A 26,605-nucleotide genomic window follows, 5' to 3' on the forward strand; every position below is an offset into this window, starting at 1 on the left:
GCTCAACAGGTACGGCCAAGGTGCTCAGCATCACGAATCATCAATGGAAATGCAAATCAAAACCGCAGTGAACGATCACTTCACACCTGCTAGGATGGCTATTATTAAAAACACAATAGATAACGAGTATTAGCAAGGGTGTGAAGAAAAAGGGACCCTGTGCGCTGTTGGTGGGAATGTAAAATGGTACAGCTGCTATGAAAAACAGCATGCAAGTTCCCCCCAAATTAAAAATAGAATTACCATATGATCCAGCAATTTCACTTCTGGGTATATATCTAAAGGAAATGAAATCAGTATCCCGAAGAGATGTCTGCACTCCCATGTTCACTGCAGCATTATCCACAATAGCCAAAATATGGAAACAAGTGTCTGTCAGTGCATGAGTGGATAAATAAAATGTGACACACACACACACAGGCAGAGGTGAGGCCATCTAGTGAAGACAAGGGGAACATATGGTCTCTTGCAGGGACTGCCTGTTGTTGCCAATATCTGTTCTCCCCTTCTTCCTCAACAAGAGAACCTCTGGCTTAGGGCTAGGCTCATAAATGCCAGGAAAGAAGGCTATATTTCCCAGCTTCCCTTGCAGCTAGACATCCCATGTGATTAAGTCCTGACCAATGGGGTGTATGTGGAAGTGTTGCCTGTGGACTTCTGGGAAGTGCCCTGGAAGGCCTTTCTTCCTCCTTTTGCCAAATGGAATGCGAAGAGATGGCTGGAATTCATACAGTCATCTTGAACTATGAGGAGGAAACCAAATGCTGAGATGGTAGAACAGCAGGATAAAAAGTGTCCCTGACACCAGGATGCATCAATACGATGAACACCTTTTACACAGGAGAAAAGAAAAAGCAAACATTCAGTTTGCTTAGATCACTGTTAATTTAGGTTTCCTGTCATATGTACCTGACACTAACGGTACCTGACATAGTTCCCATTAAGCATTCCTGGTTTCCAAAAGGGACTTGGGGGAAGAGTCTTCTCTGAGGAAGTGCTAGCTGCCACAGGATGGGTAAACTGCCTAGGAAATCTAGTTTGGGAGTTGTAATGGAGACCACCAATTCCTCACCAAAATTCCTTCTCCCCTTCCTCCATAATCACAGAACTCTAAGCTGGTCACTGGTCACCTAGACAGGGACTGCGTTTTCCAGCAGCCCTTGCAGTCACACAAGGCTAGGGACCGAGTTCTCATCAATGGAATGCACGAGGGAGCAGTGCACACCACACATGGCTCAGAGCCCTTAAAACAGTGGGCTGCTTCCTCCACTCTTTCTCGTCCTCATTTCTGCTCATTGAAACCCGTGGCAACACAGACCTACAAGATGGCACAGGAAATGATGAAGAAAAACGTGACCAAAATAATGGCATGAAGCAAAGGTGTTAGACCTCTGTCATGTGACAGGGAAATAAATCCTTTTGTTCCTTAAGTCACATTATTACTATAGCTCTTCTTATATCTTAGCCTACTCTCTTAACGAATACATGTGCTAAGAGTTACTCCCTCACTCAAAGAATTCCCCAAGGAAATTTGTCTGGAATTAGTTCATTCTCTTATCCCTTCGGTTGGTATGGAAGATTTCTGTAATTTCCCACTCAGACTCCATTCTCCTTCTTTCTAGCAAAAGTGCCCCTAAATTTCATTTCAAAAGCTACTGCTTCACCATTTTAACCATGCAATTTGGGTGGAATTGGCCCCTCCCTTGCTCCACACAGATGGTCCTTAACTTGTTCAAGTCAAAAGGCACATAAAACAGTGGGAGCCAAAGAGACATTTGCTGGGGCCTCTGAGGAACAGTTGCTTCCTTACCCCTCTGCAGTAGCTATTGGGTCTCTCTCTTTTTTTTTTTTTTTGAACAGTGTGGGATGATGATGATGTGAGGTCTGGAACAACTGCAACCATTTTACAAATGAGAGGGGGAGTACCTATATCTGTTAAGGGGCTCCCATGTGAATGGAGCCAATTTTGTGGAAGGAAGAGCAGAGAAACAGAGGAAAACAAAGGGCCTGTTGACATTTAAACCACTAGTTCAGGCTGTACCTGAAACCAGCCCTACCTGGACTTTCACTCGTATGAATCAAAACATTCTCTATCTTAGCTTAAGTTGCTTTGAATGGCAACATAAAGAGTCATTCCTCTTATAGCAGATAACAACCCAAAGCTTAGCATTTCTCCCTTTTTATTCATACCCCTAAAGGCAGGGGAAAACCTGTTTTCCTCTTCAGAGGGGCCTCTAGATTGGTAATCTAGGTTGCCACAAGTGGCAAAGATTCATCACCAAAAATCGACCTGTTTATTAGTTCCCTCCCAGCTGGAGATTCTACCTTCTCCAAAAAAGCAGTTTCTTCTCATTCTAGTCCATCAGCCTCCCGATGCCAACCTACAATTGCTCTGTTTGTCCCTTATTGGCAAAGCTCATTATGCTCCTTTATATTTGTCTGTGGTTCTACCCAAGCCCCTCGCCCCAGCCTTCCTATGAACTCGGGCCCTCATTCCCCTTGAGTTCCTGCCCCTACTTTGGTGGGGACTTCTACCCCTTTGTCACACAGAGCCTGGCAGCTTGAATTTTAATTAAGTTCTTTCTTCTTGTCTGGACCTATTGTTTCTCCTCTTCCCCCTTCTGCTCCAGCACACGCACACACCCAAAGTGAGCTTGACTGAATCAACAGAGTCTTAAAAAGCCATTCTGAAATTTATCCAGTTAGAATCCTAAATGACAGCTTAGGTCCTATGACTTTGATAGTCTATCATCGTGGGTTTTTTAAGACTCACATATTTTGTTAGGTTTTGGAGTCATGTAGACTTAATGAAATATGACTCCACAGTCTATTAACTCTGGGCAAGTTTCACAATCGCTCTGCCCCACTTTGTTCATCTGTAAAATGGGGCTGGCCTCTTGGGCCTCTTGTATACATGACTTACATGTAAAGTATATAGTGCAACACTTGGCACGTGGTGGGTGTACAATAAATGACAGCTTACGAACACAGCCGCAAGAGGGCCACTGTGTCGCAGACTGTGAGCTCCAAGCTGGGGCCCGAGTCGATTTTGCTCACCTCGGTGTTCTCAGGGCCTGATACCATGCCCAGCAAGGGGCAGGGGCTCAGTGAGTGTTTGTGGATGAATTCTTGTAAATGGGAGTCAGAGCCGAGAGATTTTCGCTTCTTCCGTGGCTTAGTTTTCCTGTTCCTATGATGAGCATAACTTGTATGTCCCCAGAGCAGGGTGGCAGGTGATGAATGACCGCCCAAAGCCATTCTCGAACCCCTTCTCTCCTTACTGAGGTTGGAAATGGCCTACTGCTCACTGTCCCAGCCTTTGTTTCACCTGGAATTAGCCAAGTAAGCAAGTTCTAGCCAGCAAGACATATACATCTGCTGAGGGTTTCTGGGGAAGATATTTCTCTCCTTAAGAAGCACTGGAGGGAAAATCTGCTGCCCCAGACTGCTCTTGCGCTGAGTGCCATTGTGTGAGTATGTGATGCGGGGAGCTCCTTTAGCCATCTTGAGGGTTTGAGGGAAAGCCAACAGGATCATTGAGATTCTAATCTACAGGCATTGAGCCAACATCAATAATGTCCATCTCCAGACTCCTTGCTATGGAAGGAAAAGCCTCCTCTTGTTCAAGGCATTTTTCACTGAGTATTGCTATTGCAGCCAAAAGCACTCCCAACTTTCACAACCAGCATTTCCAAAGTGCATTCTGTAGATGGGACATTAACAAGGGATGTGGAATGTAGGGGAAAGGGGAGATTTCTGACTCTGGAGCCCACATCAACCACTAGCTATGCTGCTCATCTAAATGCTAGTCTCAAGACTATAAAATGCTACCAGGCCAATTAGGTCAGTTTGGGGAACCCTCTAAATAAGGTTAGAGGTGAAAGGAGGACAAAGACAGCATTTCATGGAAAAATACTGACGTAAACCAATCAGTCAGCAATCCCACTAATGGAAACTAAGGACTTACGATGTGTCAGGATTCAACTAGGGACAGGGTTGTGCAATATTATAAACAGGGTCTCAGCCTTCAAGGAACTTATAAAACTGTTATGGGCTAAGTTGTGTTCATCCCACACACATGCATTTCATACACTCAAGTCCTAACCCTCAGTACCTCAGAATGTGACTGTATGTAGAGACAGGGCCCGTCAGGAGGTAATTAAGTTAAGAAAGGCTCATTAGGGTGGGCCCTAATCCAATATGGCTGGTGTCCTTAGAAGAAAAGATTAGGACTCAGGCACATACGGAGGGAAGACCATGTGAAGACGCAGGGAGAACACTGCTACTTATAAGCCAAGGAGAGAGGCCTCAGAAGAAGTCAACCCTGCACACACCTTGACCTTAGACTTCCAGCCTCCAGAACTGTGAGAAATTTCTGTTGCATAAGCCACTCTGTGGTGTTCTGTTGTGACAAACTAATAAAAACACCTTATGCTCACACATGTTCATAAAGACACATGTACAAGGAAATGTAATAAAACACATTTTGTAACAGTAGAAAAACCCAGACAACTTTAATATCTCTCAAGAGGAGACTAGTGAAATTAAACTGTGGTTTTCCTATACAGTGGAATGCTTCGCAGGCATTAAATGAGATTTCTAGATGCAGATGTGGGTTACTCTTCAAAATATTCATATATTCTAAAGTGAAGAAAAGCCAGGGACAGAGCGGAACGTGGAGTCCATTGCCCACTACACCAATAACAGGGCCAATTGGAAAATATGTGAAAAACTGAGAAAGCAGCCTGCATCTAGGGTGGGAAAGAAGACTCACTTTCCCCTGTGTGCCCTTTTTGTATAATTTCTTTCTTTCTTTCCTTCCTTCCTCCTTCCCTCCCTCCCTCCCTCTCTCTCTCTCCCCCCTTATAATCAGGAAGGCAGATGTGATGGTTGGAGCTCTGGCGACCATTTCAAAACATGAGGATGATGAAGGGGTTCAGAAAAGGCCTCCCCAACATGTGCTACTTTGGCATGTGGATTATTTTCGGCAGAAGGCAATCGAGACCCTGCAGGCTCAAGAGAAACTTGGACCTCTTCCTTAAAGAATTTAAATTGGGTCCTTGCCTATAACAAGAGTTATCACCAGCAATAACTTTTTATGACCTATCTATAAGGCAGGGCAAACATCTAATTACTGAACATCTGCTCTTATTGGCCTGCTAATTGCCCTCCTCCCTTCTGAAGCCCCAGGCACCTTATCTTACTCCTTGCCTCAGGGTGTCATATATATCTCATTTTCCCTTTCTGTTTCTGAACCTCTCCTGCGTGTGGGGGTCTCTGACTCTCACGTATATGAGTTTCCTGTACGTATGTATAGAATTAAATTTCGTTATTTTCTCTTGTTAGTCTCATGTCACTTTAATTATTAGAGCAGCCAAAAAACCCTAGAATGATAGAATAAAATTTCTTCCTCCTCCATAAGGACAAGTACTGTCCCTGTGAGCTGGAAGGAGCCTGGGTCCCTGAGAATTCTGTGCAACAGAGTTGTCATATGGATTCAGGATTTTCACATAAGAAATAAATGTTCTACCTGTTCAGCCACTATTATTTTGGGTCTCAGTTAAATAAATTTAATCCTGATAAAGCATCTATTCAAAATGATAACATAGATTGAAATATACACTTATGACTTTTGTACTTTTCTATATGAGGTACCTCTTAAAGTTTACATTAAAACAAACGGAAATACACCCCCAGTGAAAGAAGCCAGACACAGAAGAGTACATTCTGTACAACTCCATTATAAAAATTCTAGAAAATGCAAACTATAGTGTACAAAAGCAAATCAGTGGCTGCCTGGCTGGGGGGGGGGGGTCAAAGAAGGGGGCTTGAACTGCAAAGGGTCATGTGTAATTTTGGGGGGATGATGAAAATGTTCTGTATTGTGGTGATTTTCACGGTGCATGTACACATCTGCTGAAACCCATTGTATTACCTACTTTAAATGGATGTAGTTCAATGTATTAATACATGAATTACAGTTAAAGTTGTATTTAAAAAAGACTATTGTCTTACTGATTCAGAGATTAAAATAGCTAGGAGGTAAAAGACATTCTGAAGAAAGTAAGAAGCACTGGTACAAAACGATTTTGCATAATTCCCTTGATTTTCTTTCTTTTAAAAATTGCCTTTCTAGGGCAGCCGGATGGCTCAGTTGGTTAGAGCATGAGCTCTGAACAGCAGGGTTGCCAGTTCAATTCCCGCATAGGATGGTGGGCTGCGCCCCCTGCAACTAAAGATTGAAAATGAGACTGGACTTGGAGCTGAGCTGCGCCCTCTACAACTAGATTGAAGGACAATGAGTTGAAGCTGAAGGGCTCTAGAGAAACACACTGTCCCCCAATATTCCCCAAGAAAATTAAAAAAAATTTTGCCTTTTTATTATTGTTAATGCAGCACAATTCAGGGGGAACAAAAGACCTGAACTAAAAAATAAAGCTATTAACCAATTAAAAATAAAAGATCAGTAGCACAGGTTTGGGGGGGTTAAGTGTTTATTAAACCAAGCTTTTAAATTATATCCACCTATAGTCTGTAAACAAATACAGTATACATGGAAGTAAAAGGCTCTTAGGTTAGAACTAATGGAAAAACTGCAGATCACTTTGTACACTGGTACCTTACTACTCTTTAGGCCGATGCCATGGGGCCATGTCATAGTTAAAGAGATAGATGAAAAAAAAAAAAGAGTTAAATGAAAAACCAGAAGGAGAGTAACTCAACTCCACCTGCTGGATGGGTTTCAAGGTTGACATTTCTTTGTTCCACATTATAGTAGATTAGATTATAGCAAGGCAACAGTGTAGTTGTTTACATTCACAGATTGGCTGAAATAGTACAAATTAAGCTTCTCTTCTGGATGTCTCCCTCCCCACTACCATAATTAGTAAGAAATGTGAATTAAAATAGATGATAAGACCACAGGTGGTTATAAAAATAGAAAACTCATAGAGTAATAAATATCTATAGTTAGCAGAGCACAAACTTACAAAATTTGCTTTTTTCCAATATGTGCAGAATATCATAAGTATGTTCAAGAGGTACAGTCAGCAGACTTCAGAGTGGTAAGAGCATTTGTACAGAAAAAACACTCAAGTACAAAACCCAGAGCTGGAAGCTGAATACTGGTGAGAGGACATAAAAGACATTAAATCTTGATTCCTCACATCTGATTATCCTACTTAATAGACACCACAATCAGCTTACCGCCCCTATGCAGCTTAAAAAGTAACTTTGTCACCTATGTACAAACTTTTAAAAAGATTAATCACAAGACAAGTCAAATTGATTAACTTAATATTGGCACGAAAATCAATGAAACTTGTAGCATTTTGTGTGCTTTCATATACTTCTGTGGATGGGGCTTTATAATGCCCCTCAAATGTTTTGGACAGAGTTTTTAAAATTCCCACAAAAATCGATTCTATAATCATTTCAGATGTAGAAGGAAAAAAGTTCCAAACTGGAAAATAAAAAAGGTCAAAATCTCACAAAGTGACCGAAAATCCATGAATATATATGTGACATTCATAAGTTCCCTTAACATTTTATCAAGTGCTATGTAAGGTAATTGTAAAGCTATCCCGAAACCAATCTCATTTAAGAAGATACAGTAATTCCCATTCTAATTCTAGAATTAAAAGCTCTTATTCCACATAATGTGCGTTTCAGCGAGGTTAACATCTACTGGGTTGTACCTGTCGGTGTCACCTTAAAGCTTCATCAAAGTTTCATGGCAGACCTGAATTGTAAAGGCTCAGACCTAACATGACCACAGGTACTTATTCATCCTAATTTCTTACAGGAAGTGAAGGGTATAAGCTGTCCGAAGGTCACCTCAGCCTAGAACAGTGTCCCCTGGAAACTTCGGCAAGTTTCCTTGCCAATAGAAGTCTCCATAATCTAATGTGTTAGGGACTAGCTAGGTTAAATAAACCTACTAGGTTCCACCCACATACAAACATACATTCTACACATTTACGAGGGGTATGGAGACGCAGCTTTTCCCAAACTACACGGGAACCACCACTAGATCCCAGGACACTAGTTTCCTATGGAACATGGTTTGAGAAATGCCAATCTAAATTTTCTAAAGTAGTGGTACTAGAATTGTAGTGAGGATCAGAAACAAATGGAAGGTGTGTTAAAGCACAGATACCAGACCCCACTTCAGAGGTCTGCATGGGAGCCGGGAACCTGCATTGCTAAGAGACTCCGAGTGAAGCTGATGGAGTGAGGACCACACATTGAGTGGTATCCATCTAGACAACGCCCCACACAAATCTCAGCTGCAGGAACCTCTCCTATGGCCTCAGGAAAGGTCGCATATGGCATGTGCCACAACGAATTAGCTGGAGGACAAATCAGCCCAGTGACATCTGCGAAGGTCCCGGGGCCCCTTGGTGGGGTGGAGGAGCATGAGACTTGACTCCTGACTCTGCCCTTCCTCACCAGGTGAGCAGGCAGTGACTGCATCTTAATAGAGGAATAGTAGCAGCCCCTTCTCAGGGAACCTGTGATGCTTAAAGGAAATGTTTGCACAAAAGTACTGCCTAACAAAAAGCATCATACAAGTGTCATTAATGAAAAGATGTCAGTCACAGCAGGAAAATCCCAGATGAGTTTTCTGTCTTCTGCCACTGCTTCGCCTTTATGAAAGCACATTCTGGCAGCTAGTGAAGAGCAAAGAGGCTAAAAATGCAGAAAACTGCAGTGAGAGGAAATTCAAGTTATTTACCTAATTAAAAATAACTAATTGTTAAAAAAAAAAGAGATCAACTCTCGATTGAAGTAGTTAATTATGCTGGCTTTGAGATAGTCTTTAAAAGTTACAGTATGTTGATCTTTGGACACACTCGTTCTTCCATTCTACCATGTTATTAATGCTGGTTAAATTGTAATGTCATGAAAAAAAAGAAATTCCTTCACTCAAATACATATGAATTAGAGCTAAAAAATTTAGCTGAGATTGTTCCAATCTTATAAGCTACCACAGTGGGAAAATTTCAAAAGTAATCTTTAAAAAGGACGTTTAATTTTGGTTCATAGAAACATCCACAGAATGAGAAATGAACACACATTCACACGTCCACATGTGGGTGCCTAGTTGTTGCCAGTACATCTTAGCCAATGAACTGCTCTCGCAGTTCAAAAACAAACCTGTAAAAATTCATATACATCCATGATGGGATGACAGTCAAGCAAACATCTTGTTGCCAAGTCCCAGTTTCCATTTGAACCCCAAAGAGTGATTGGAAAGGCAGAACTTTGCTGGACTTGTTGCATGATCCACTTTATATATGCTCAGGATGGCTCTGGAGACAAGACAGCATCTCTTGAACGGGTCTGCCTTCATAGCAGATCTGATATACGGCAGTAAACAATGGAAACCTAATTGGGGGGAAATGTGAAAAGACAGGTTAAGCCATCCGGTTTACCTCAGAGAACAAATTCGTCTTCTCTGCTAACAGATCGCAGATTAGCGTGCACCTTGCGGCCACCTCCTACATTCCTCTATCACTGGGTCTGCAGGGAGCCTCTGCACTGTGGGCCATGAGATCTGGTTACAACCTAAACCATCCTCTGCCTAACTGGAGTGCACTGTCTACAAACAAGTCACGCGGCCGTCGTCACCGGGTAACCTGTGGTCATTCACAGAAGGGGATGTGGCATGGGCGCTTGGTCAAATCTGGAATGAGTCCAAGTTTCTGTCACTACTTTAAAAGATCGGAGAATAAGTTTTAAATTACCAGGGGCTATTGCTCTCCCTTCTCCAGAAAGGATCATCTAAGGATGAAGAAGAGGCAGCCCACACATCACCATAAATAATTCAGCCTGGAATGCTCCAAGAGTCAATGTGGGGACCCACAATTGGCAGACACTGATCTCATGTCGGAAGCTGGATTTATTTTGCTGTTACTTCCAAGATGTGAACACATATAAAAGAAAATTTGAAACGGATGAGGGTTTGAAGGGGTGGGCTAATAACCCACTGTAAGAAAAGATAACGTTGTCCCAGGGTCCAGCTGGCTCAGCAAATAGTATGGCAGATGTCACTAAGGAAATAACAAAGTTAATGGCAATCAGGCTTTTAAACACACACACACACACCCACACACACCCAAAGTGAGCTTGACTGAATCAACAGAGTCTTAAAAAGCCATTCTGAAATTTATCCAGTTAGAATCCTAAATGACAGCTTAGGTCCCTATGACTTTGATAGTCTATCATCGTGGGTTTTTTAAGACTCACAATATTTTGTTAGGTTTTGGAGTCACGTAGACTTAATGAAATATGACTCCACAGTCTATTAACTCTGGGCAAGTTTCACAATCGCTCTGCCCCACTTTGTTCATCTGTAAAATGGGGCTGGACTCTCGGGCCTCTTGTATACATGACTTACATGTAAAGTATATAGTGCAACACTTGGCACGTGGTGGGTGTACAATAAATGACAGCTTACGAACACAGCCGCAAGAGGGCCACTGTGTCGCAGACTGTGAGCTCCAAGCTGGGGCCCGAGTCGATTTTGCTCACCTCGGTGTTATCAGGGCCTGATACCATGCCCAGCAAGGGGCAGGGGCTCAGTGAGTGTTTGTGGATGAATTCTTGTAAATGGGAGTCAGAGCCGAGAGATTTTCGCTTCTTCCGTGGCTTAGTTTTCCTGTTCCTATGATGAGCATAACTTGTATGTCCCCAGAGCAGGGTGGCAGGTGATGAATGACCACCCAAAGCCATTCCCGAACCCCTTCTCTCCTTACTGAGGTTGGAAATGGCCTACTGCTCACTGTCCCAGCCTTTGTTTCACCTGGAATTAGCCAAGTAAGCAAGTCTAGCCAGCAAGACATATACATCTGCTGAGGGTTTCTGGGGAAGATATTTCTCTCCTTAAGAAGCACTGGAGGGAAAATCTGCTGCCCCAGACTGCTCGTGCGGCTGAGTGCCATTGTGAGTATGTGATGCGGGGAGCTCCTGTAGCCGTCTTGAGGGTTTGAGGGAAAGCCAACAGGATCATTGAGATTCTAATCTACAGGCATTGAGCCAACATCAATAATGTCCATCTCCAGACTCCTTGCTATGGAAGGAAAAGCATCCTCTTGTTCAAGGCATTTTTCACTGAGTATTGCTATTGCAGCCAAAAGCACTCCCAACTTTCACAACCAGCATTTCCAAAGTGCATTCTGTAGATGGGACATTAACAAGGGATGTGGAATGTGGGGGAAAGGGGAGATTTCTGACTCTGGAGCCCACATCAACCACTAGCTATGCTGCTCATCTAAATGCTAGTCTCAAGACTATAAAATGCTACCAGGCCAATTAGGTGAGTTTGGGGAACCCTCTAAATAAGGTTAGAGGTGAAAGGAGGACAAAGACAGTATTTCATGGAAAAATACTGACGTAAACCAATCAGTCAGCAATCCCACTAATGGAAACTAAGGACTTACGATGTGTCAGGATTCAACTAGGGACAAGGTTGTGCAATATTATAAACAGGGTCTCAGCCTTCAAGGAACTTATAAAACTGTTATGGGCTAAGTTGTGTCCATCCCACACACATCCATTTCATACACGCAAGTCCTAACCCTCAGTACCTCAGAATGTGACTGAGCCCATAGAGACAGGGCCCGTCAGGAGGTAATTAAGTTAAGAAAGGCTCATTAGGGTGGGCCCTAATCCAATATGGCTGGTGTCCTTAGAAGAAAAGATTAGGACTCAGGCACATACGGAGGGAAGACCATGTGAAGACACAGGGAGAACACTGCTACTTATAAGCCAAGGAGAGAGGCCTCAGAAGAAGTTGACCTTAGACGTCCAGCCTCCAGAACTGTGAGAAATTTCTGTTGCATAAGCCACCCTGTGGTGTTCTGTTGTGACAAACTAATACAAACACCTTATGCTCACACATGTTCATAAAGACACATGTACAAGGAAATGTAATAAAACAAATTTTGTAACAGCAGAAAAACCCAGACAACTTTAATATCTCTCAAGAGGAGACTAGTGAAATTAAACTGTGGTTTTCCTATACAGTGGAATGCTTCGCAGGCATTAAATGAGATTTCTAGATGCAGATGTGGGTTACTCTTCAAAATATTCGTATATTCTAAAGTGAAGAAAAGCTAGGGACAGAGTGGAACGTGGAGTCCATTGCCCACTACACCAATAACAGGGCTAATTGGAAAATATGTGAAAAACTGAGAAAGCAGCCTGCATCTAGGGTGGGAAAGAAGACTCACTTTCCCCTGTGTGCCCTTTTTGTATAATTTCTTTCTTTCTCTTTCTTTTTTTTTTTTTTTTTTACCAAAAGCATGTGCTCCACCTTTCAAATTTGGAGAATAAAAGCAAATTGTATGTTTATATATTAAGTCCACAGCACATGAGTAGCAATGTTGTCTAAACCAGAAGTCGGCAAGCCACAGCCTGAGAACAAAATCTGGCCTGTGACCTGCTTTTGTATTACACGACCTGAAGCTAAGAATGACTTTTACATTTTGAAAGTGCTGTAAAAGCAAAAAAAGGAGAATATGTGACATAGAACTGTATGTGGCCTACAAAGACTAAATATTTATTATGGGGCTCTTTACAGAAAAAGTTTTCTGACCGTTGGTCTCAACAATAAGTTCAAAGCAGCGGAAGTTATTTGTGGCTGGAGGACATGGGAGAAGGCTTCTGTGAGAACAGACCTGCCTTTAGTGTGACGAAGGTTGAGATGCACGAAAAAGAGGGTGTCCGAGCAGGCCAAACAGTGGAGGACAGATGTACACAAGAGTCTGAGAAGAAGGCGTCTGGTGCAAAGGGACGTCTGCTTCCACTAAGGATAGCGTGGAGGGGCTTCATGGACATGCGGTTAGAAGTTACGCTGGTACAGGCACAACTTGGAGACACTGCAGGTTCAGTTCCAGGCCACCTCAATAAAGCAGGTATCCCAATAAAGTGAGTAGTAATCTTTCTGCTGGGGGTTGGGGGGTCTCGCCTTCCATTTGTGAAAAAGGAAACAGGTGAAGCATAACAAAACGAGGCATGCCTGTACTGGACTGAAACGGGCTGACTCAAATAACAACCTAAGGACCACAGTCCTCATTCTGTTAGAGCAGGAGGCCTCTGAATTTGAATACTCAAGGTAGAAGGGACCAAGCAATCATCTGGTCTACCAGCTTGATTTTTGTGGGGAAAGAGACTAGGGCACAGAAGAGCTAAAAATGTGGCATGCCCAAGACCAAAAGGCTAGTAGTAAGACACAAGTGGGTCTCGAATGCTACCTTCTTGTTCATCGCTCTTTCTGTAACAATGGAAGAGGGGGAAAAGGAGAGAAGGAAATAGAAGAAGACCAGAGTAGTGACGGCCGGAATGAACAAAGAAAAACTCAAGATGCCGTGCAAAGGGAGAATGGCAGAACTCAGCTCTGCCGGTGCAGCTTCGGGAGGCAGGCACAGGGAAAGGGCGAGTCCCACAAGACTGCATTCCAGCCCAAAGAAAGGGGGTGCCCCTCTAACTGGCAGTGACCTCATTAAGCACAAGCACAGCCTGTTCAATTTCTAGTCAGAAGAAAGAAAATGGGACATGACTGAAGAGAGGCATCTGCTCAAAGCCGAGTTTCACCTGCTTGATTACACCTGCTTTTTAAGGCAGGTTTTGATCCCAGAATGTCAGTTCCAGTCTGTCTCCTCCTGGAGTGAAATGATGGGTGAACACAGACTAACTGCCAGCCAACTTGTTAATTCGTAAAATCCTATCAAAGGCACCCCTTGGTAGCACACAGATGTCACTTTAAAATTGTGATGGGGAGACACTAACCATGGCCAAACACCCAGGTTATTTTTCAAAGACTTTAAACAAATTCCTGATAAAGACTTAATGGTCTGTAGAGTAGCCCAACCCCACACAAACACAAAGCTGTCTGCTGTTAAGTATGTGAGGAAAACCATGCATGTCAGAGGTGTTTTCCTTTTAGTCACGATTTAAAGGTAATTCTCCTCCTCTGGAGGCTTGTTTATGACTTTCATCTCTGCCTGGCTGATTCTGAAAGCCATTTCAGAAAAATAAAACGCAAATTAAAGAAGGAAGACAAACACCCTGTCCTCCCTCACTTTCCACTTAAAATAGGAAACGCTAAGGCTGATCCATTTGTACTGGGTAAAAAGGGGGACAGCTGGATGCAGCGTGATGTGAAGATGCATGGTTGGGGCCAGCAGACACCTGGGCTGACCTGAGAGGATGAGGGAGACGCAACCAAACAGCCAGCAGACGCCACCCATAACCACCTCCGGCAGCATCAACACAGCTGCCCAGCTCCCTACTTTCGCAGGCAACCAGACTTGCCTTCTCCCAGAGTATTATGGAGACTTAAGGACATACAGACTCTGCCGCATAAACAGTTCCTAGGTGCTGTGATTGGCATCATGATTATGGAGGAAGGCTCAGCGAAGCAGCAAGATGACAGGGCTGTGCGGCAGGCAGGGCCGGGGTCCCAGCTAGGTGGGGCAGCTTCTGTGGTGCTAAGGGCTTACTCCCTGGATAGGACACAAATCAAGCTGACCCAAGCCCACCTTTACCACGTGATCAGCCCAGAAAGCTGGATGCATCCATCGATGTGCGATGGAGAGATTGCAAGGCTGCTCACCAAACCTTAACACAGGTCACTGCTCCTGGTAGAGTTCTGGGGGGCGCTGCCTTTCCTTTTTTCTCTGAATTGTTTGGCAGTTTATTAACAAGACTCTCTCTTTTTATAAAAACAACAAAGCAATCTTTTTTTTTAAATTTAAAACTTAGCACCTCTAGCTCTTACCAAACACCCTACAGGAAGAACCAGAATCTTAAACTTCGTATTTTGTCATAGGAAGAATTGAGCTCTTCCCCCTGAAGTTGGTCCTGGTTTTGTGTTTGTGTAAACATTCATTTTTAGGGTAGCCAGGCTGTTCCTGCCACAGACGTTCACGTCACACAAAGGACAGAACTAACCCCGCTGGCCTGCGCACACTTGTCAAACAGCTGTGCACTGACGAGCTGGTGCTCCCTAGACAAGTGGGAAGCTGCCTGTGTGTCTCATGGACACTGGGTGACTTACTTCTCGATCAGCCCCTTCTGTTTGAGGATGCGGTACACTTCAGCAGACGTCTGAGGTCCTTGGAGCTTCTGCCCATTCAGCATCTCTTTCTCCAACTCTTCGATGGTCTTAAAAACAAAGGATGGAGGTGGGGGAAACTGGATGGGAAAGACTGGAGACTCACTTATTTCAAGAGGAGAGCGGGGGAGGGGAGCTGCACGCCTTTGCTGCGACCCCGGGACAGACGAAGACGTACAAGACAAAGGACATAAACCTCAAGTACCTTTAAGTAAAAGCAGACAGGTACACAGGACAACCCCGCAAACAACAAATGCTGGCCTCCATCTCCACCGGAATGTGGCTCACCCCAGCCCAGGGGATCTCAAGCGAGGACGCAGGGGTGAGGGGAGGGCAGGCCCAGGGCTACCTTTCCAGTCTTGGCAAACGCCTCGGCCACCCTGCGGTTCCGGCCCCCGTAGCAGGTGGTGATCAGGTCGGCCACGCCGCAGCTCTCCAGGAAGGTGGCGGTAGACACCTGGCCCTTGCAGAAGATCCTGGCGAAGGCGATCATTTCCATGAGCCCCAGGCGGATGACGGCCGCTTTGGTGTTGTCTCCACTGCGGAGGCCGTCGCAGAACCCGGCTCCTACCGCTACGATGTTCTGCAGAGGAGACAAGGAAGCCAGGATGCCGTCACACACCCAGTGCGGGTGAGGATGAGGGCACTGCAACGGGAGAGACCCAGGTAGGGACCACGGGCTCCCGCACAACCTTGGGTTCTGCTCTTGTACCCGTGAGTGAGTGACAGAGATGAAAGAAGGGACCAGGTTTCCAAATTCCCATTTTCAGGACAAGGAGCCCCGATCTGGGGTCAGCAGGAGGTGGAAGGGGGAGTCCACAGCATCCATGCAGGAAACGAGAATGCTGTGGCAGTGGTCTCTGGTTAAATACCATTTGGATGAACTTCTTTCCCGTTTTTGTTTTTAATCAAATGCTTTATTCAAATATAACACTCATACAGAAAAGTACACAAATCATAAGTGTACGGCTCGCATTTTCACAAACTGAGCACATCCATGTAAACAGCACCATGACCAAGAAATAGAACATAACCAGTGCCCCAAAAGCCCCCCTCAGACCCCTTTCTAGTCACATCCCTTCCCCCACCAAAGGTCCGCCCTCCTGACTTGTAACAGCACAGCATTGCTTTACTTGTCTTTAAACGTTATACAAATAGAATCCTACAGCATGTAATCTTTTCTGTCTACCTTCTTTGTCTCAATTCAACATTACGTCTGTGAGATTCAGCCACATTTTTACACATAGCACATTTATTTCCATTGCTCCATTGTACTCTACGTGTGAATACAGTGCCATGAATGTATCCATTCTTCTGTCGACTAGCACTGGGGTAGTTTCTAGTCTGGGGCCGTTACAAATGGTGCTGCTAAGGACCCCTGGTACATGCCCTTTGCTGCAGGCATTTCTGGTGGGTGTGTACCTAGGAGTGGAGCTGCTGGGTCACTGCATCTGCCTATGGGTAGCTCAAATTTCAGCCTTTTGTTTCATTTCATAATCCCTACACCAATATGTGTGGAGCCCTCGCTCTTTGCATGGCACTCACTGGACAGGTTAGATCCAGACCTGCCTCTTCAGAAGCTGATAATCTAGTTCACAGGTCAGCACACTAAGGGCCAACTGCCAGTTTTTGTAAATAACGTTACTGAAACTCAGGTGTATCATTCATATATGTACTGCCTACAGTGCCTTTTGTGCTGTAACAGCAGATTTGAGTAGTTGTAACAGAGACCATACGATTCTCAGTCCCACATTTTCTACGGGGCCCTTACGGAAAAAGTTTGTGTAAAATGTTTGGCCCCGACCTAATAAGAAAAATAAAATGTGGACACCAATAACTGTAATGCTCGACTGAAAATCTGCCTTTCATTTCAACGCATGTATTTCAAGTGAGCATGCCTTGTGTGGGAAGCCCTACACTGAGCCTTGGAGGGCAGGGCGGTACTGGGGGGGGGGGGGGTCAAGGGTACCCCCAGGGAGGAGCTACAAAGATAGAATTCGACGGAGGTTCTCCTCACGGAGTTGCCAATCTCGCTGGGAAAAGAGAAACAGCCAAGCACAGCAGGAGACAGAAGGAGGACAGTATGCCAAGAGGTGGGGGCCACAGGCTTCATTTCAAAGCAAGGAAGGCTGCACAGAGGTGGCAGCATCTGAGCCAGGCCTTAAATTGATGTAAAATCAGACAACCACATATGACAAGTAACGAGGGCACAGAGGGCACTCATTTGGGACAGCAGGCGAGCCCCCAGGTTCCTGGCCCTTTCCACGTGACCAGCTCCTTCACCAAGAACTCTCGGTGCTAGGAAAAATGCAAATATTTTGACTCTGTCTAACCACCCTAGCATTTTTTATACTACCGGGTGACTACATAAGGATTTGTGCCTTGAGAGAGAGATTAAAACATGAAACTTAGCTGGTAGCAAATGGAAAATCAGTAAAAATAAGTGCATTTTGTCCTTCGAAAGTTTTTATTAATGAAAGGCAGGCTATTTCTTACACCGTCAGGCCTATAAAATTTGAGGGATGAGGTGAAAAATGGAATGAACTGGGGAAGAAAAGTGACTTCTCTGGTTGATGCAGTTTTTGATAAAATACACCAGCCCCAGCCCTGATGTGGCTCACCCTGAGAAATGGATCTGGCCACTTACGACACAGCTATCGCTCACCAGGAGGCCGAAGCCACAAAGCCACTTCAGATGACAAAAGCCTGGAGAGCCCTCCTGAAGCTTTTGTCTGCTTCGATAGACAGAACCCTCCCTTCCCAGCTCTCACAGGGTGATGGCAGAAGGATGAGGGCTAGATAACAGGATCAGAATGGCAACGTCCCTGAATGTATCGTCTCTTCCTCGGTAATAATATGGATTGCTAGCTATTCTCACTGCTATCAACACAGAGAAGAAAAAATTCTTGAAAAATACTCAGAAATCTGACAACGAATGCATACATGTTTTAGACAAATTCACACTATTTCTGTGTTCTAGGTAGTCTCCCAGTACGGTTCTGAGCTCCAGCAGACCAGCAAAGCAGCTCCCAGTGGATCACTCTCTCCCCACGAAGGCCGGACTCCATGTAGACCTGGGTTCCTACAGCTATAGGTAGAGCTGACAGGACTCAGAGGTCTTTTGGATTAACAGCCTGACCAGGGAGCAAACGTTTTCAGAAGGCACTAACTTCTGCCCGTACCTGCAAAAGCTTCGCAACCCCTTCCCGCCTGAGCCACTCAGGCGATGCACACTGCAGGTTTTATCAGCTCCCTGACAGCAGTCTTCTGTCCCCAACTACCTGCTGTGTGCGCACAGTGAGGAGGCAGTGGGTGGTTCCTGGCTTGGCAGCACCGCGTGAGAGGAGAAGGGACAGGCTGTGTGAAAGGAGCCTCGAGAGATGCCGAGGGGCAAGGTGGGATCTGGTTCTGCAGCTCTGCTCCCGAGGGGACCTTTTAGATGGGCGCTGGGCAGAGACTATGAGCCGGGCATTGTAAGAACACCCAGGACTGGGTGTGTTGTTGAAGTTATCATGGCATCGTGACGAGGCCCAGGATCCAAATGGTTGGATTGCTGACATGGCTCTCTGATGCCTCCTCTGTCTTCTTTCATCACATGTGACCCCTTCTGGAGGTTGCCTGACCACCCCAGTAAATGTCTACAGACTGAGTGGGAGATAACAGGGACTTCTGTTTGGTAAGAGGCTCCTATACACAGAGGTGAGAGGGGTTATTTATTAAGTGACTACAGGGAGCCACATGAAGTCCACTGCACACACTGGAATTCTTGCGCCAGCCCTGACAAGTGTGTACCTATCGCCTGGCTGGCTCCGAGAGGGTCGTGGCTTGCCGAGAACACCTCGCTGGTGAGGGAGGCAGTTGGGACGTGCCCCTGGTGCCTGCTTCCATAGCCCCCCTCTTTCCCTGTGCCCTGCTGCTTCTACCGTGGGGCAAATTTGGCCTGGCCACCCCCACCGCTTGCTGGGTCAGAGACCTTCCTGACCCCTCTGCAATTAGACGCCAGAGAGGAGTGTCTGCATTGAGGCTTGGGAGGTAAGAAGGATAGGCTCGGGAGGAGAAAAGATTTATGGGGAAAAACAATAAAACTAACTGTAACAGTTAACCTTATCGAACTGTTTCAGTGCTTCGTTTATAATACTATCAACGTGTTTAATCTTCGCAACATTCTTCCAAGGCAGGTCCTGTTACATGCGCAGTAAGAAGGGAGGAAACTCAGGCACACAGGGTAAGTAGCTTGCCTGAGGTCACACTGTCAGGACCTGCAGGGCTAGGTTTCCAACCCAGGCAGCCTGGCTCCTGAGTCCTCTCCAGGGAGATCACACCACTCTAGGCCCAGCGAGTGAAAGGCACAGAAGAGCCATCTCAGCATCAAGATAAGAACTTCCTAACGGGAACAGTTGAAGCCACCCAGAGACAAAAGACTGAGGCAAAGGACTGAGCTCTCCGTCACTGGAAGCATTCAAGCAGGAGCTGTAAGGATGAGCCCTGAGCTCCAAAGCAGTACGTCTGATCTTTCATGTCACTGCACTCAGAGAATAGGCAGATGAGGCTGCCCATGGCCTGGGGGCTCCAGCCACCCTCTCGGCCCCTTCAACACAGGGTATATGGGTGGGGACGCCCTCACAGTTTCCACTAGATGTATAACCTCCCACGAGGGGTGGGGTGGAGGGGGAGGGAAATGGGCTACTGCAGGGTAATCTCTTCCCTCCTGAGGGGACCCTGGGCCTCAACCCAGTTTAATCGCCTTATGATGGATCTTGAAATCCTTGCTCTTTCCCTCCACCACTTATCACTGTCAAAAGAAAAATAAACACACTGAGCCAGTCAGATCATGTTTGAATAGTATTCGAGCAGATGTCTTCTGAGATCGCTCAGCTGTGAAAGTTATCATTATCCACTGTGCATTTAAATCTGCTTTAAACTGTTCTGGAGCTAAAAATACCATGATTTTCAGAAGATAGTCGTCCTTGAGCCCTTCCCCTTTTCCTGGGTTGTGGCAACACTTGAGGCATTCATCCACCCTGAAGTGCCACCTTTGCAATTCTGAATTGGGGCGGGGTGGGCGGGACTCAATTCCTTCCACTCCCATCCCCCCAACAAAAAGACTATCAAACTGGAGGTGTAGCCCACACCACCTGAAGGTTATGCCAACACTCACCACTCATGAAAAATGAGTGGTGAGTGTTGGCGTCACACTCACCTGAAACCAAGTCAGCCTTCACTGTTTTCTGTCCATCCAACAATCTAGCTCCTAGTGCATTTGACCTAAGAGGAAGGTCTGTCTGCAGTGTGTGGGCTTACCATAGGCAAGGTACCACGTGTGGTTGGCAGGGTGGGCCCGGTATACGGCAGCCTGGCTGAGATGTCAAGGAGGGCTGAGGTCAAGCCCATATAAGAAGCTGCCTTAGCTAGAGCGGTGTTGTCTGTAGAAGCTTTCGCAATGATGCAAATGTTTTATATCTGCTCAGCCAGTATAGTAGCCAACAACTCGCTGCCGAGACGCTCTAGAAAGACTCACGTATGAAGCTAATGAGTCTTTGAAATGGGGTACTGTGACTCAGAAACGGAATTTAAATTTTTAAAAAAGTTTTAATTAATTTGAATGTAAATGCAAATAATTAATTTGAATGTAAATGCACATATGGCTAATGGGGTCTGGTAGTGGCTGTCATCGTAGCATGGTTTATCAAAGCCAAAATGCTGAAGGTAACCTACACGTCCAACAATTAGGGCTGGTAAACCTCACCACAGACAGCCCTACAAAGGAGCATCATGAGTTCGTGGCATAAATGATAGGTTTATCCCCCAGTCCATTCTCCTCTTTTTCCAGAGTAATAGAGTCCCTGATTTTCATGCAAGTATATGGCTGCCCACGGGGGGAAATAATTATTTCCCAACCTCCCTTGCAGCTAGGTATGGTCAAACAATTAAGTACTGCCCATTGCGATAAAGCCAAAGGGTTACACTGTGACTTCCCAGAACCTGCCTTAAAAAGATAGCTGCCATGTACCCTTTGTTCTTTCTTTCTTTCCTTCCTTCCTTCCTTCCTTCCTTCCTTCCTTCCTTCCTTCCTTCCTTCCTTCCTTCCTTCTTCCCTCCCTCCCTCCCTCTCTCTCTCTCCCCCCTTATAATCAGGAAGGCAGATGTGATGGTTGGAGCTCTGGCGACCATTTCAAAACATGAGGATGATGAAGGGGTTCAGAACAGGCCTCCCCAAGATGTGCTACTTTGGCATGTGGATTATTTTGAGCTGAAAGCAATCAAGACCGTGCAGGCTCAACAGACACTTTTACCTTTCCCTTAAAGACTTTAAATTGGGTCCTTGCCTATAACAAGAGTTATCATCAGAAATAACTTTTTATGACCTATCTATAAGGCAGGGCAAACATCTAATTACTGAACATCTGCTCTTATTGGCCTGCTAATTGCCCTCCTCCCTTCTGAAGCCCCAGGCACCTTATCTTACTCCTTGCCTCAGGGTGTCATATATATCTCATTTTCCCTTTCTGTTTCTGAACCTCTCCTGCGTGTGGGGGTCTCTGACTCTCACGTATATGAGTTTCCTGTACGTATGTATAGAATTAAATTTCGTTATTTTCTCTTGTTAGTCTCATGTCACTTTAATTATTAGAGCAGCCAAAAAACCCTAGAATGATAGAATAAAATTTCTTCCTCCTCCATAAGGACAAGTACTGTCCCTGTGAGCTGGAAGGAGCCTGGGTCCCTGAGAATTCTGTGCAACAGAGTTGTCATATGGATTCAGGATTTTCACATAAGAAATAAATGTTCTACCTGTTCAGCCACTATTATTTTGGGTCTCAGTTAAATAAATTTAATCCTGATAAAGCATCTATTCAAAATGATAACATAGATTGAAATATACACTTATGACTTTTGTACTTTTCTATATGAGGTACCTCTTAAAGTTTACATTAAAACAAACGGAAATACACCCCCAGTGAAAGAAGCCAGACACAGAAGAGTACATTCTGTACAACTCCATTATAAAAATTCTAGAAAATGCAAACTATAGTGTACAAAAGCAAATCAGTGGCTGCCTGGCTGGGGGGGAGGGGGGAAAGAAGGGGGCTTGAACTGCAAAGGGACATGTGTAATTTTGGGGGGATGATGAAAATGTTCTGTATTGTGGTGATTTTCACGGTGCATGTACACATCTGCTGAAACCCATTGTATTACCTACTTTAAATGGATGTAGTTCAATGTATTAATACATGAATTACAGTTAAAGTTGTATTTAAAAAAGACTATTGTCTTACTGATTCAGAGATTAAAATAGCTAGGAGGTAAAAGACATTCTGAAGAAAGTAAGAAGCACTGGTACAAAACGATTTTGCATAATTCCCTTTGATTTTCTTTCTTTTTAAAAAAATCCTTGTAGGGAGTTGTTTTCCATTTTTTTTATATCAAACTCCCTCATGTTTTTGAGCAAAAAAAAGAGTGTACATTTTTAAATTTGCTAGTATGGAGAAGATTACTAAAGGTCGTTAATGTGAAAAGAATGAAACATGTCCAAGTATTTGAACAGTAAGATCCAGGTTTTGTTTTAAAAAGAGGATATACACACAAGCGAAAAGATTAGAAGGGAATACAGCAAACCCTGACAGTGGTTATCTCAGGATGTAAGGATTATCGGTGGCTCTCACTTTCTTCTTTACACTGTTCTGTTGTGTGAAATGTGCACAACTTTCATAATCAGGGAAAAACAGCAACTAATTATGTAATAACACCAACACAAACATATGCCATCTGTCCTTGCTTTGGCCGGCTCTGACCAGGAAGGGCTTCATTCTATTCAACTACCTGGACACACGCGAGGAAAGTCAGGTCGGATACAGTAGCGAGAAACGCCAGACTAAGCTTCTGAAATCCGCATTCATACTCTGTGCCAATATTTTCTATGGGAGTCATTTACTCTCTCTGGATTTCTATCTCCTCATCCGTACGACAGCATGGGTAGGCTCAATGACTGCTGAAATGTCTGTCTGTCAGTTTTCAAAACTCCCAGCTCCAGTGCAAGCAGACAGGAATGATGGTAACGGGTCCTATTTTAAAGGAAAACTTAGGGGGAAAATGATAAATGGTCCTGAGCCCCCATCTGCCTCCACCCCCCCCCCCCCGCCCCCCAAGAACCACTCTGTCTTGGTAGCAGGTACAAATCCACTCATAGGCTTCCTGCCAACAAAAATGAAAAGCCGTTCTAAGCTCAGACACAAGACCAGCTCAGACACAATGGGGTCCCATTAACAGGGCTTTTCCAGAGCCCTCAAACTAGAATCTTTCTTCTCCCCCCAACCCTTTGTTCAGGGCGGGATCTCACAGCTTCCTCATCTACCTCCAAAAACATCCAGTCACTTAAAAACAGCTTTGGAGTGACACAGATCTGTGCTGAGCAATTAGGCTTTCTTGATGCCCCTGCTGTCGAGTGGTCATTAAACTAATGAAGGACTATTAAAAACACATAAAAATCCTAACCAACGAAAACAAACAAAGCAGCCGAAGCCGGTGTCTCAGATGTGCAACGGCCACCTGTAATGGGAGGGGCGCCCCACACAAGCCTTTAGGAAGATGGACACGTGCTGCCCAGGAGCCCGGGTCTTTGGCTTTAATTTTTAAAAATCTTCTTGCATAGGGACATGTGACTACACATACATGTGATATTAATTCTAGAAAGTGGTTTTAAATACTGATGAGAAAACACGGTGTACAATTTAGAGGAAGAGTCAGAAGGCATTCTTTGGACCTTGGTTTCCTCAGCATTCTTTTAATCTTCGCAATGCTTACCTAACAAAGTGAGGACAATTCCAGATCACCTAATTTCTTTCCCTAGGTGCTCAAATTCCTGAAAAGCAGCTTTTGCTACAAAAGAAATGACTCAGCAGCCCAGCTCCCGCTGGCTGTTTCTCAGAATCCATATAGTGAGAGGGACCTGGACCCCAGTCTTTAAAAGGCAGAAGCAAGTCAGGAGCCCAAAGAGTGGAAATTTCTCTTTACCTTCCTAAGCCCCTGGCCAATAGAAGCTGCTCTTTTCATTTGATCTTTTCCCCAAGATAAAACTATTCTTAGAAAAACCTCCTCAAGCAGCAGACTGTTTTCCTTTAAAAAGAACCAACTGAACCATCAAACCAATAGAGTAGCACAATTCAGAGGAAACAAGTTCCTTTTCCTGCTCCAGATAATAGGTAGAAGAAATATCTGAATTAATAGAAGACTTTGCTCCCAGGTAAAACTACAATCGAGGCACTCTCTGCATGCTTCCCAAATATGAATGCTGCCGATTCCCCAAAGAACAAAACACCACGATTCTCCCAGATTTAGAAACAAAAGCAAACCGGGAGTGAGAGAGGACCTAGAACCACCCAGGAAAGGCTGGGGTGAAAGTAGGGAGTGATAAACAAGCCTCCCAATTCACTATTCTTCCCTGAAGTACATGCCCAGAACACAGGGCCCATTCTTCGGGATGAGATTCCAGAATGCTAACAGTGCCCGTACACGATTAACTCCGCTCCGTGAGTGGAAATAACAAGGCGACTTCACCTTAAGCGCACCACAGAGTTCCACGGTGTCAGCATCGTCAACCACCGTGATTCGAAAATTTGGAGTCTGCAGAAGCTCTTTGAAGAGAAGGCCATTCTTCATTACCTTGCTGCCTATTGAAAGGTTAGAAACAGGCAATGAATAACAGTCTCTATCTCAATGTGCACATCTAACACAGTTCAAAATAACTATTTTCTTATTATAAAAGGAACGTATGCTCACATTATAGAAAATTTCAAAAATTCATAGGAGTAGAAATAGAAGATAAAAAATATCCCGTAACTGCACCACAGACCATCATTAACAATTTGCATACATCTTTAACTTACTGACATATGAATATATATAGATTTTCTCAAAACTGGGAACATAATGTGTCTGTGGTTTCGTAATCTGCTTTCTCCCATTTTATGGCAGGAATACTTTTCAATGACAGCGTATCTTTTCTACATCGTTTTAAACGGCTGCTTTGTACTTTTCCATGTACATGTATTATATTTTATCTAAGTTATCTTTCCAGTGTTTGAAATCTAAAATTGTTCCAACATTTTGCTCCCATAAACACTTATTGGCTCAATTTCTGGTTTCCATCTGTAACAGATTATTGTTCAAAACCATTCACCCTCTCGTTTCCACGGCATAAGGGTGCATCCCTTTCTACGGATATTAGTCTTGACCACATGATGTGCTTGGACTTACAGGGGATGGGGCATATTCCCCCATGCCTTGGCTTTAGGCTCAGCTATGTGACTTGCTTTGGTCAGTGGGACATTGACAGACATGATGCATCAGAAGCTGGAAGCCCACTGTGCAGTAGGGCTGGTTCCCCTGTACCAGCAGGAAGATGACAGACACATGTAGTAGAGCTACCCCAGCTGTCCCAGCCACCACCAGCTGACCCTCCATGGACTCACAGATGTGTCAGCTGTGTTTATTTTATATGCCACTGAGATGCTGTGACAGTTGTTAGTTAGCATCACTATGGCAACAGAGAACTGATACAACACCAACAAATATTTTCTCTGACTACACTGCAGAAGACGGCAGTGCATTCACAGTACTTGTCTTCGCTAAGCTCTGTCCCTTCCCTTGGGACAGTGCCTGGAATGAGCTGGAAGCTCAGTTGTTTTCACACATTATTTTGTTGTTGTTGTTGTTTAAGGACTTTGGGTTAAAACCCAAAACAAACAAAAGTAAAGTGTGATGTGAAATCCACTCTGGTTGGTGGGAGTGCGGGGTGGGGCTCTGCTCTGGACATAAGGATGATAAACTTACCAGGCCAAGTACTGGCTCCCAAATCAATGAATGACGACTCCACACAGATGACAGAAAGCTCACTGAGCTATAGGACTTGGGTTCTGCCTGCCTCTAGGTTCCCAAGCTTGTTCCCAAACTTGTCTGCACATTACAGTCACCTAGGGAATCTTTAAAAACACCACAGCCCAGGCCACATCTGAGACCAATTAAATCAGTCTCTGGGGTGCAGCAGGCATCAGCAATTTTTGAAGCTCCCCAGGTGATTCCAAGAGGCAGACACGTTTGCAAACCTCTGATGTAACCTCCTCTGGCCTCAGTTTCCTCCTGAGTAAAACACTATGACACTCTTAGGGACTGTCGTGAGGTTAAATAAGAATCAGGTACGAAAACAGGCTGTTAGTCGTAAGGAGCACTGAAGGTCCTATGTGATAATAACAGGCTAGCCGACACTCACATGCTTATGACTAGGATTTTGCCATTTATAGACAGGAGGCCCAGAGAGGTTTACCAATTTGCCCATGGTCACACAGCTAGTAGGAGGCAGAGCTCAAATTCTAACCCACATTCTCTGGCTCCAGGGCCTATGCTCTGACTCCCTATGCTATGCTGCCTCTCAGGGGTAGGAAAACAGAAGATAAACCAGCAAAAAACAAACATCACAATTAGAGCTAT

The 26,605-nt window shown here is 44.6% G+C and overlaps 1 protein-coding gene across 1 annotated transcript in view; it reads right to left on the reverse strand.

Moving 5' to 3' along the window:
• Positions 1-6,476: 6,476 nt before the first annotated feature.
• The window catches only part of GPD1L (glycerol-3-phosphate dehydrogenase 1 like), a 44,008-nt gene continuing 23,879 nt past the window's right edge, over positions 6,477-26,605 (reverse strand). Inside the window, exons 5-8 of the mRNA XM_019727743.2 lie at positions 24,677-24,789; positions 15,471-15,704; positions 15,065-15,171; positions 6,477-9,390 (exon numbers count right to left, since the gene is read on the reverse strand). Coding sequence (XP_019583302.1) covers positions 9,294-9,390; positions 15,065-15,171; positions 15,471-15,704; positions 24,677-24,789 — 551 coding nt within the window. The 3' untranslated portion in view covers positions 6,477-9,293. The remainder of the gene's footprint in view (positions 9,391-15,064; positions 15,172-15,470; positions 15,705-24,676; positions 24,790-26,605) is intronic.

The sequence above is a fragment of the Rhinolophus sinicus genome, linkage group LG10 (assembly GCF_036562045.2).
Source record: "Rhinolophus sinicus isolate RSC01 linkage group LG10, ASM3656204v1, whole genome shotgun sequence".
Classification (NCBI taxonomy): domain Eukaryota; kingdom Metazoa; phylum Chordata; class Mammalia; order Chiroptera; family Rhinolophidae; genus Rhinolophus; species Rhinolophus sinicus.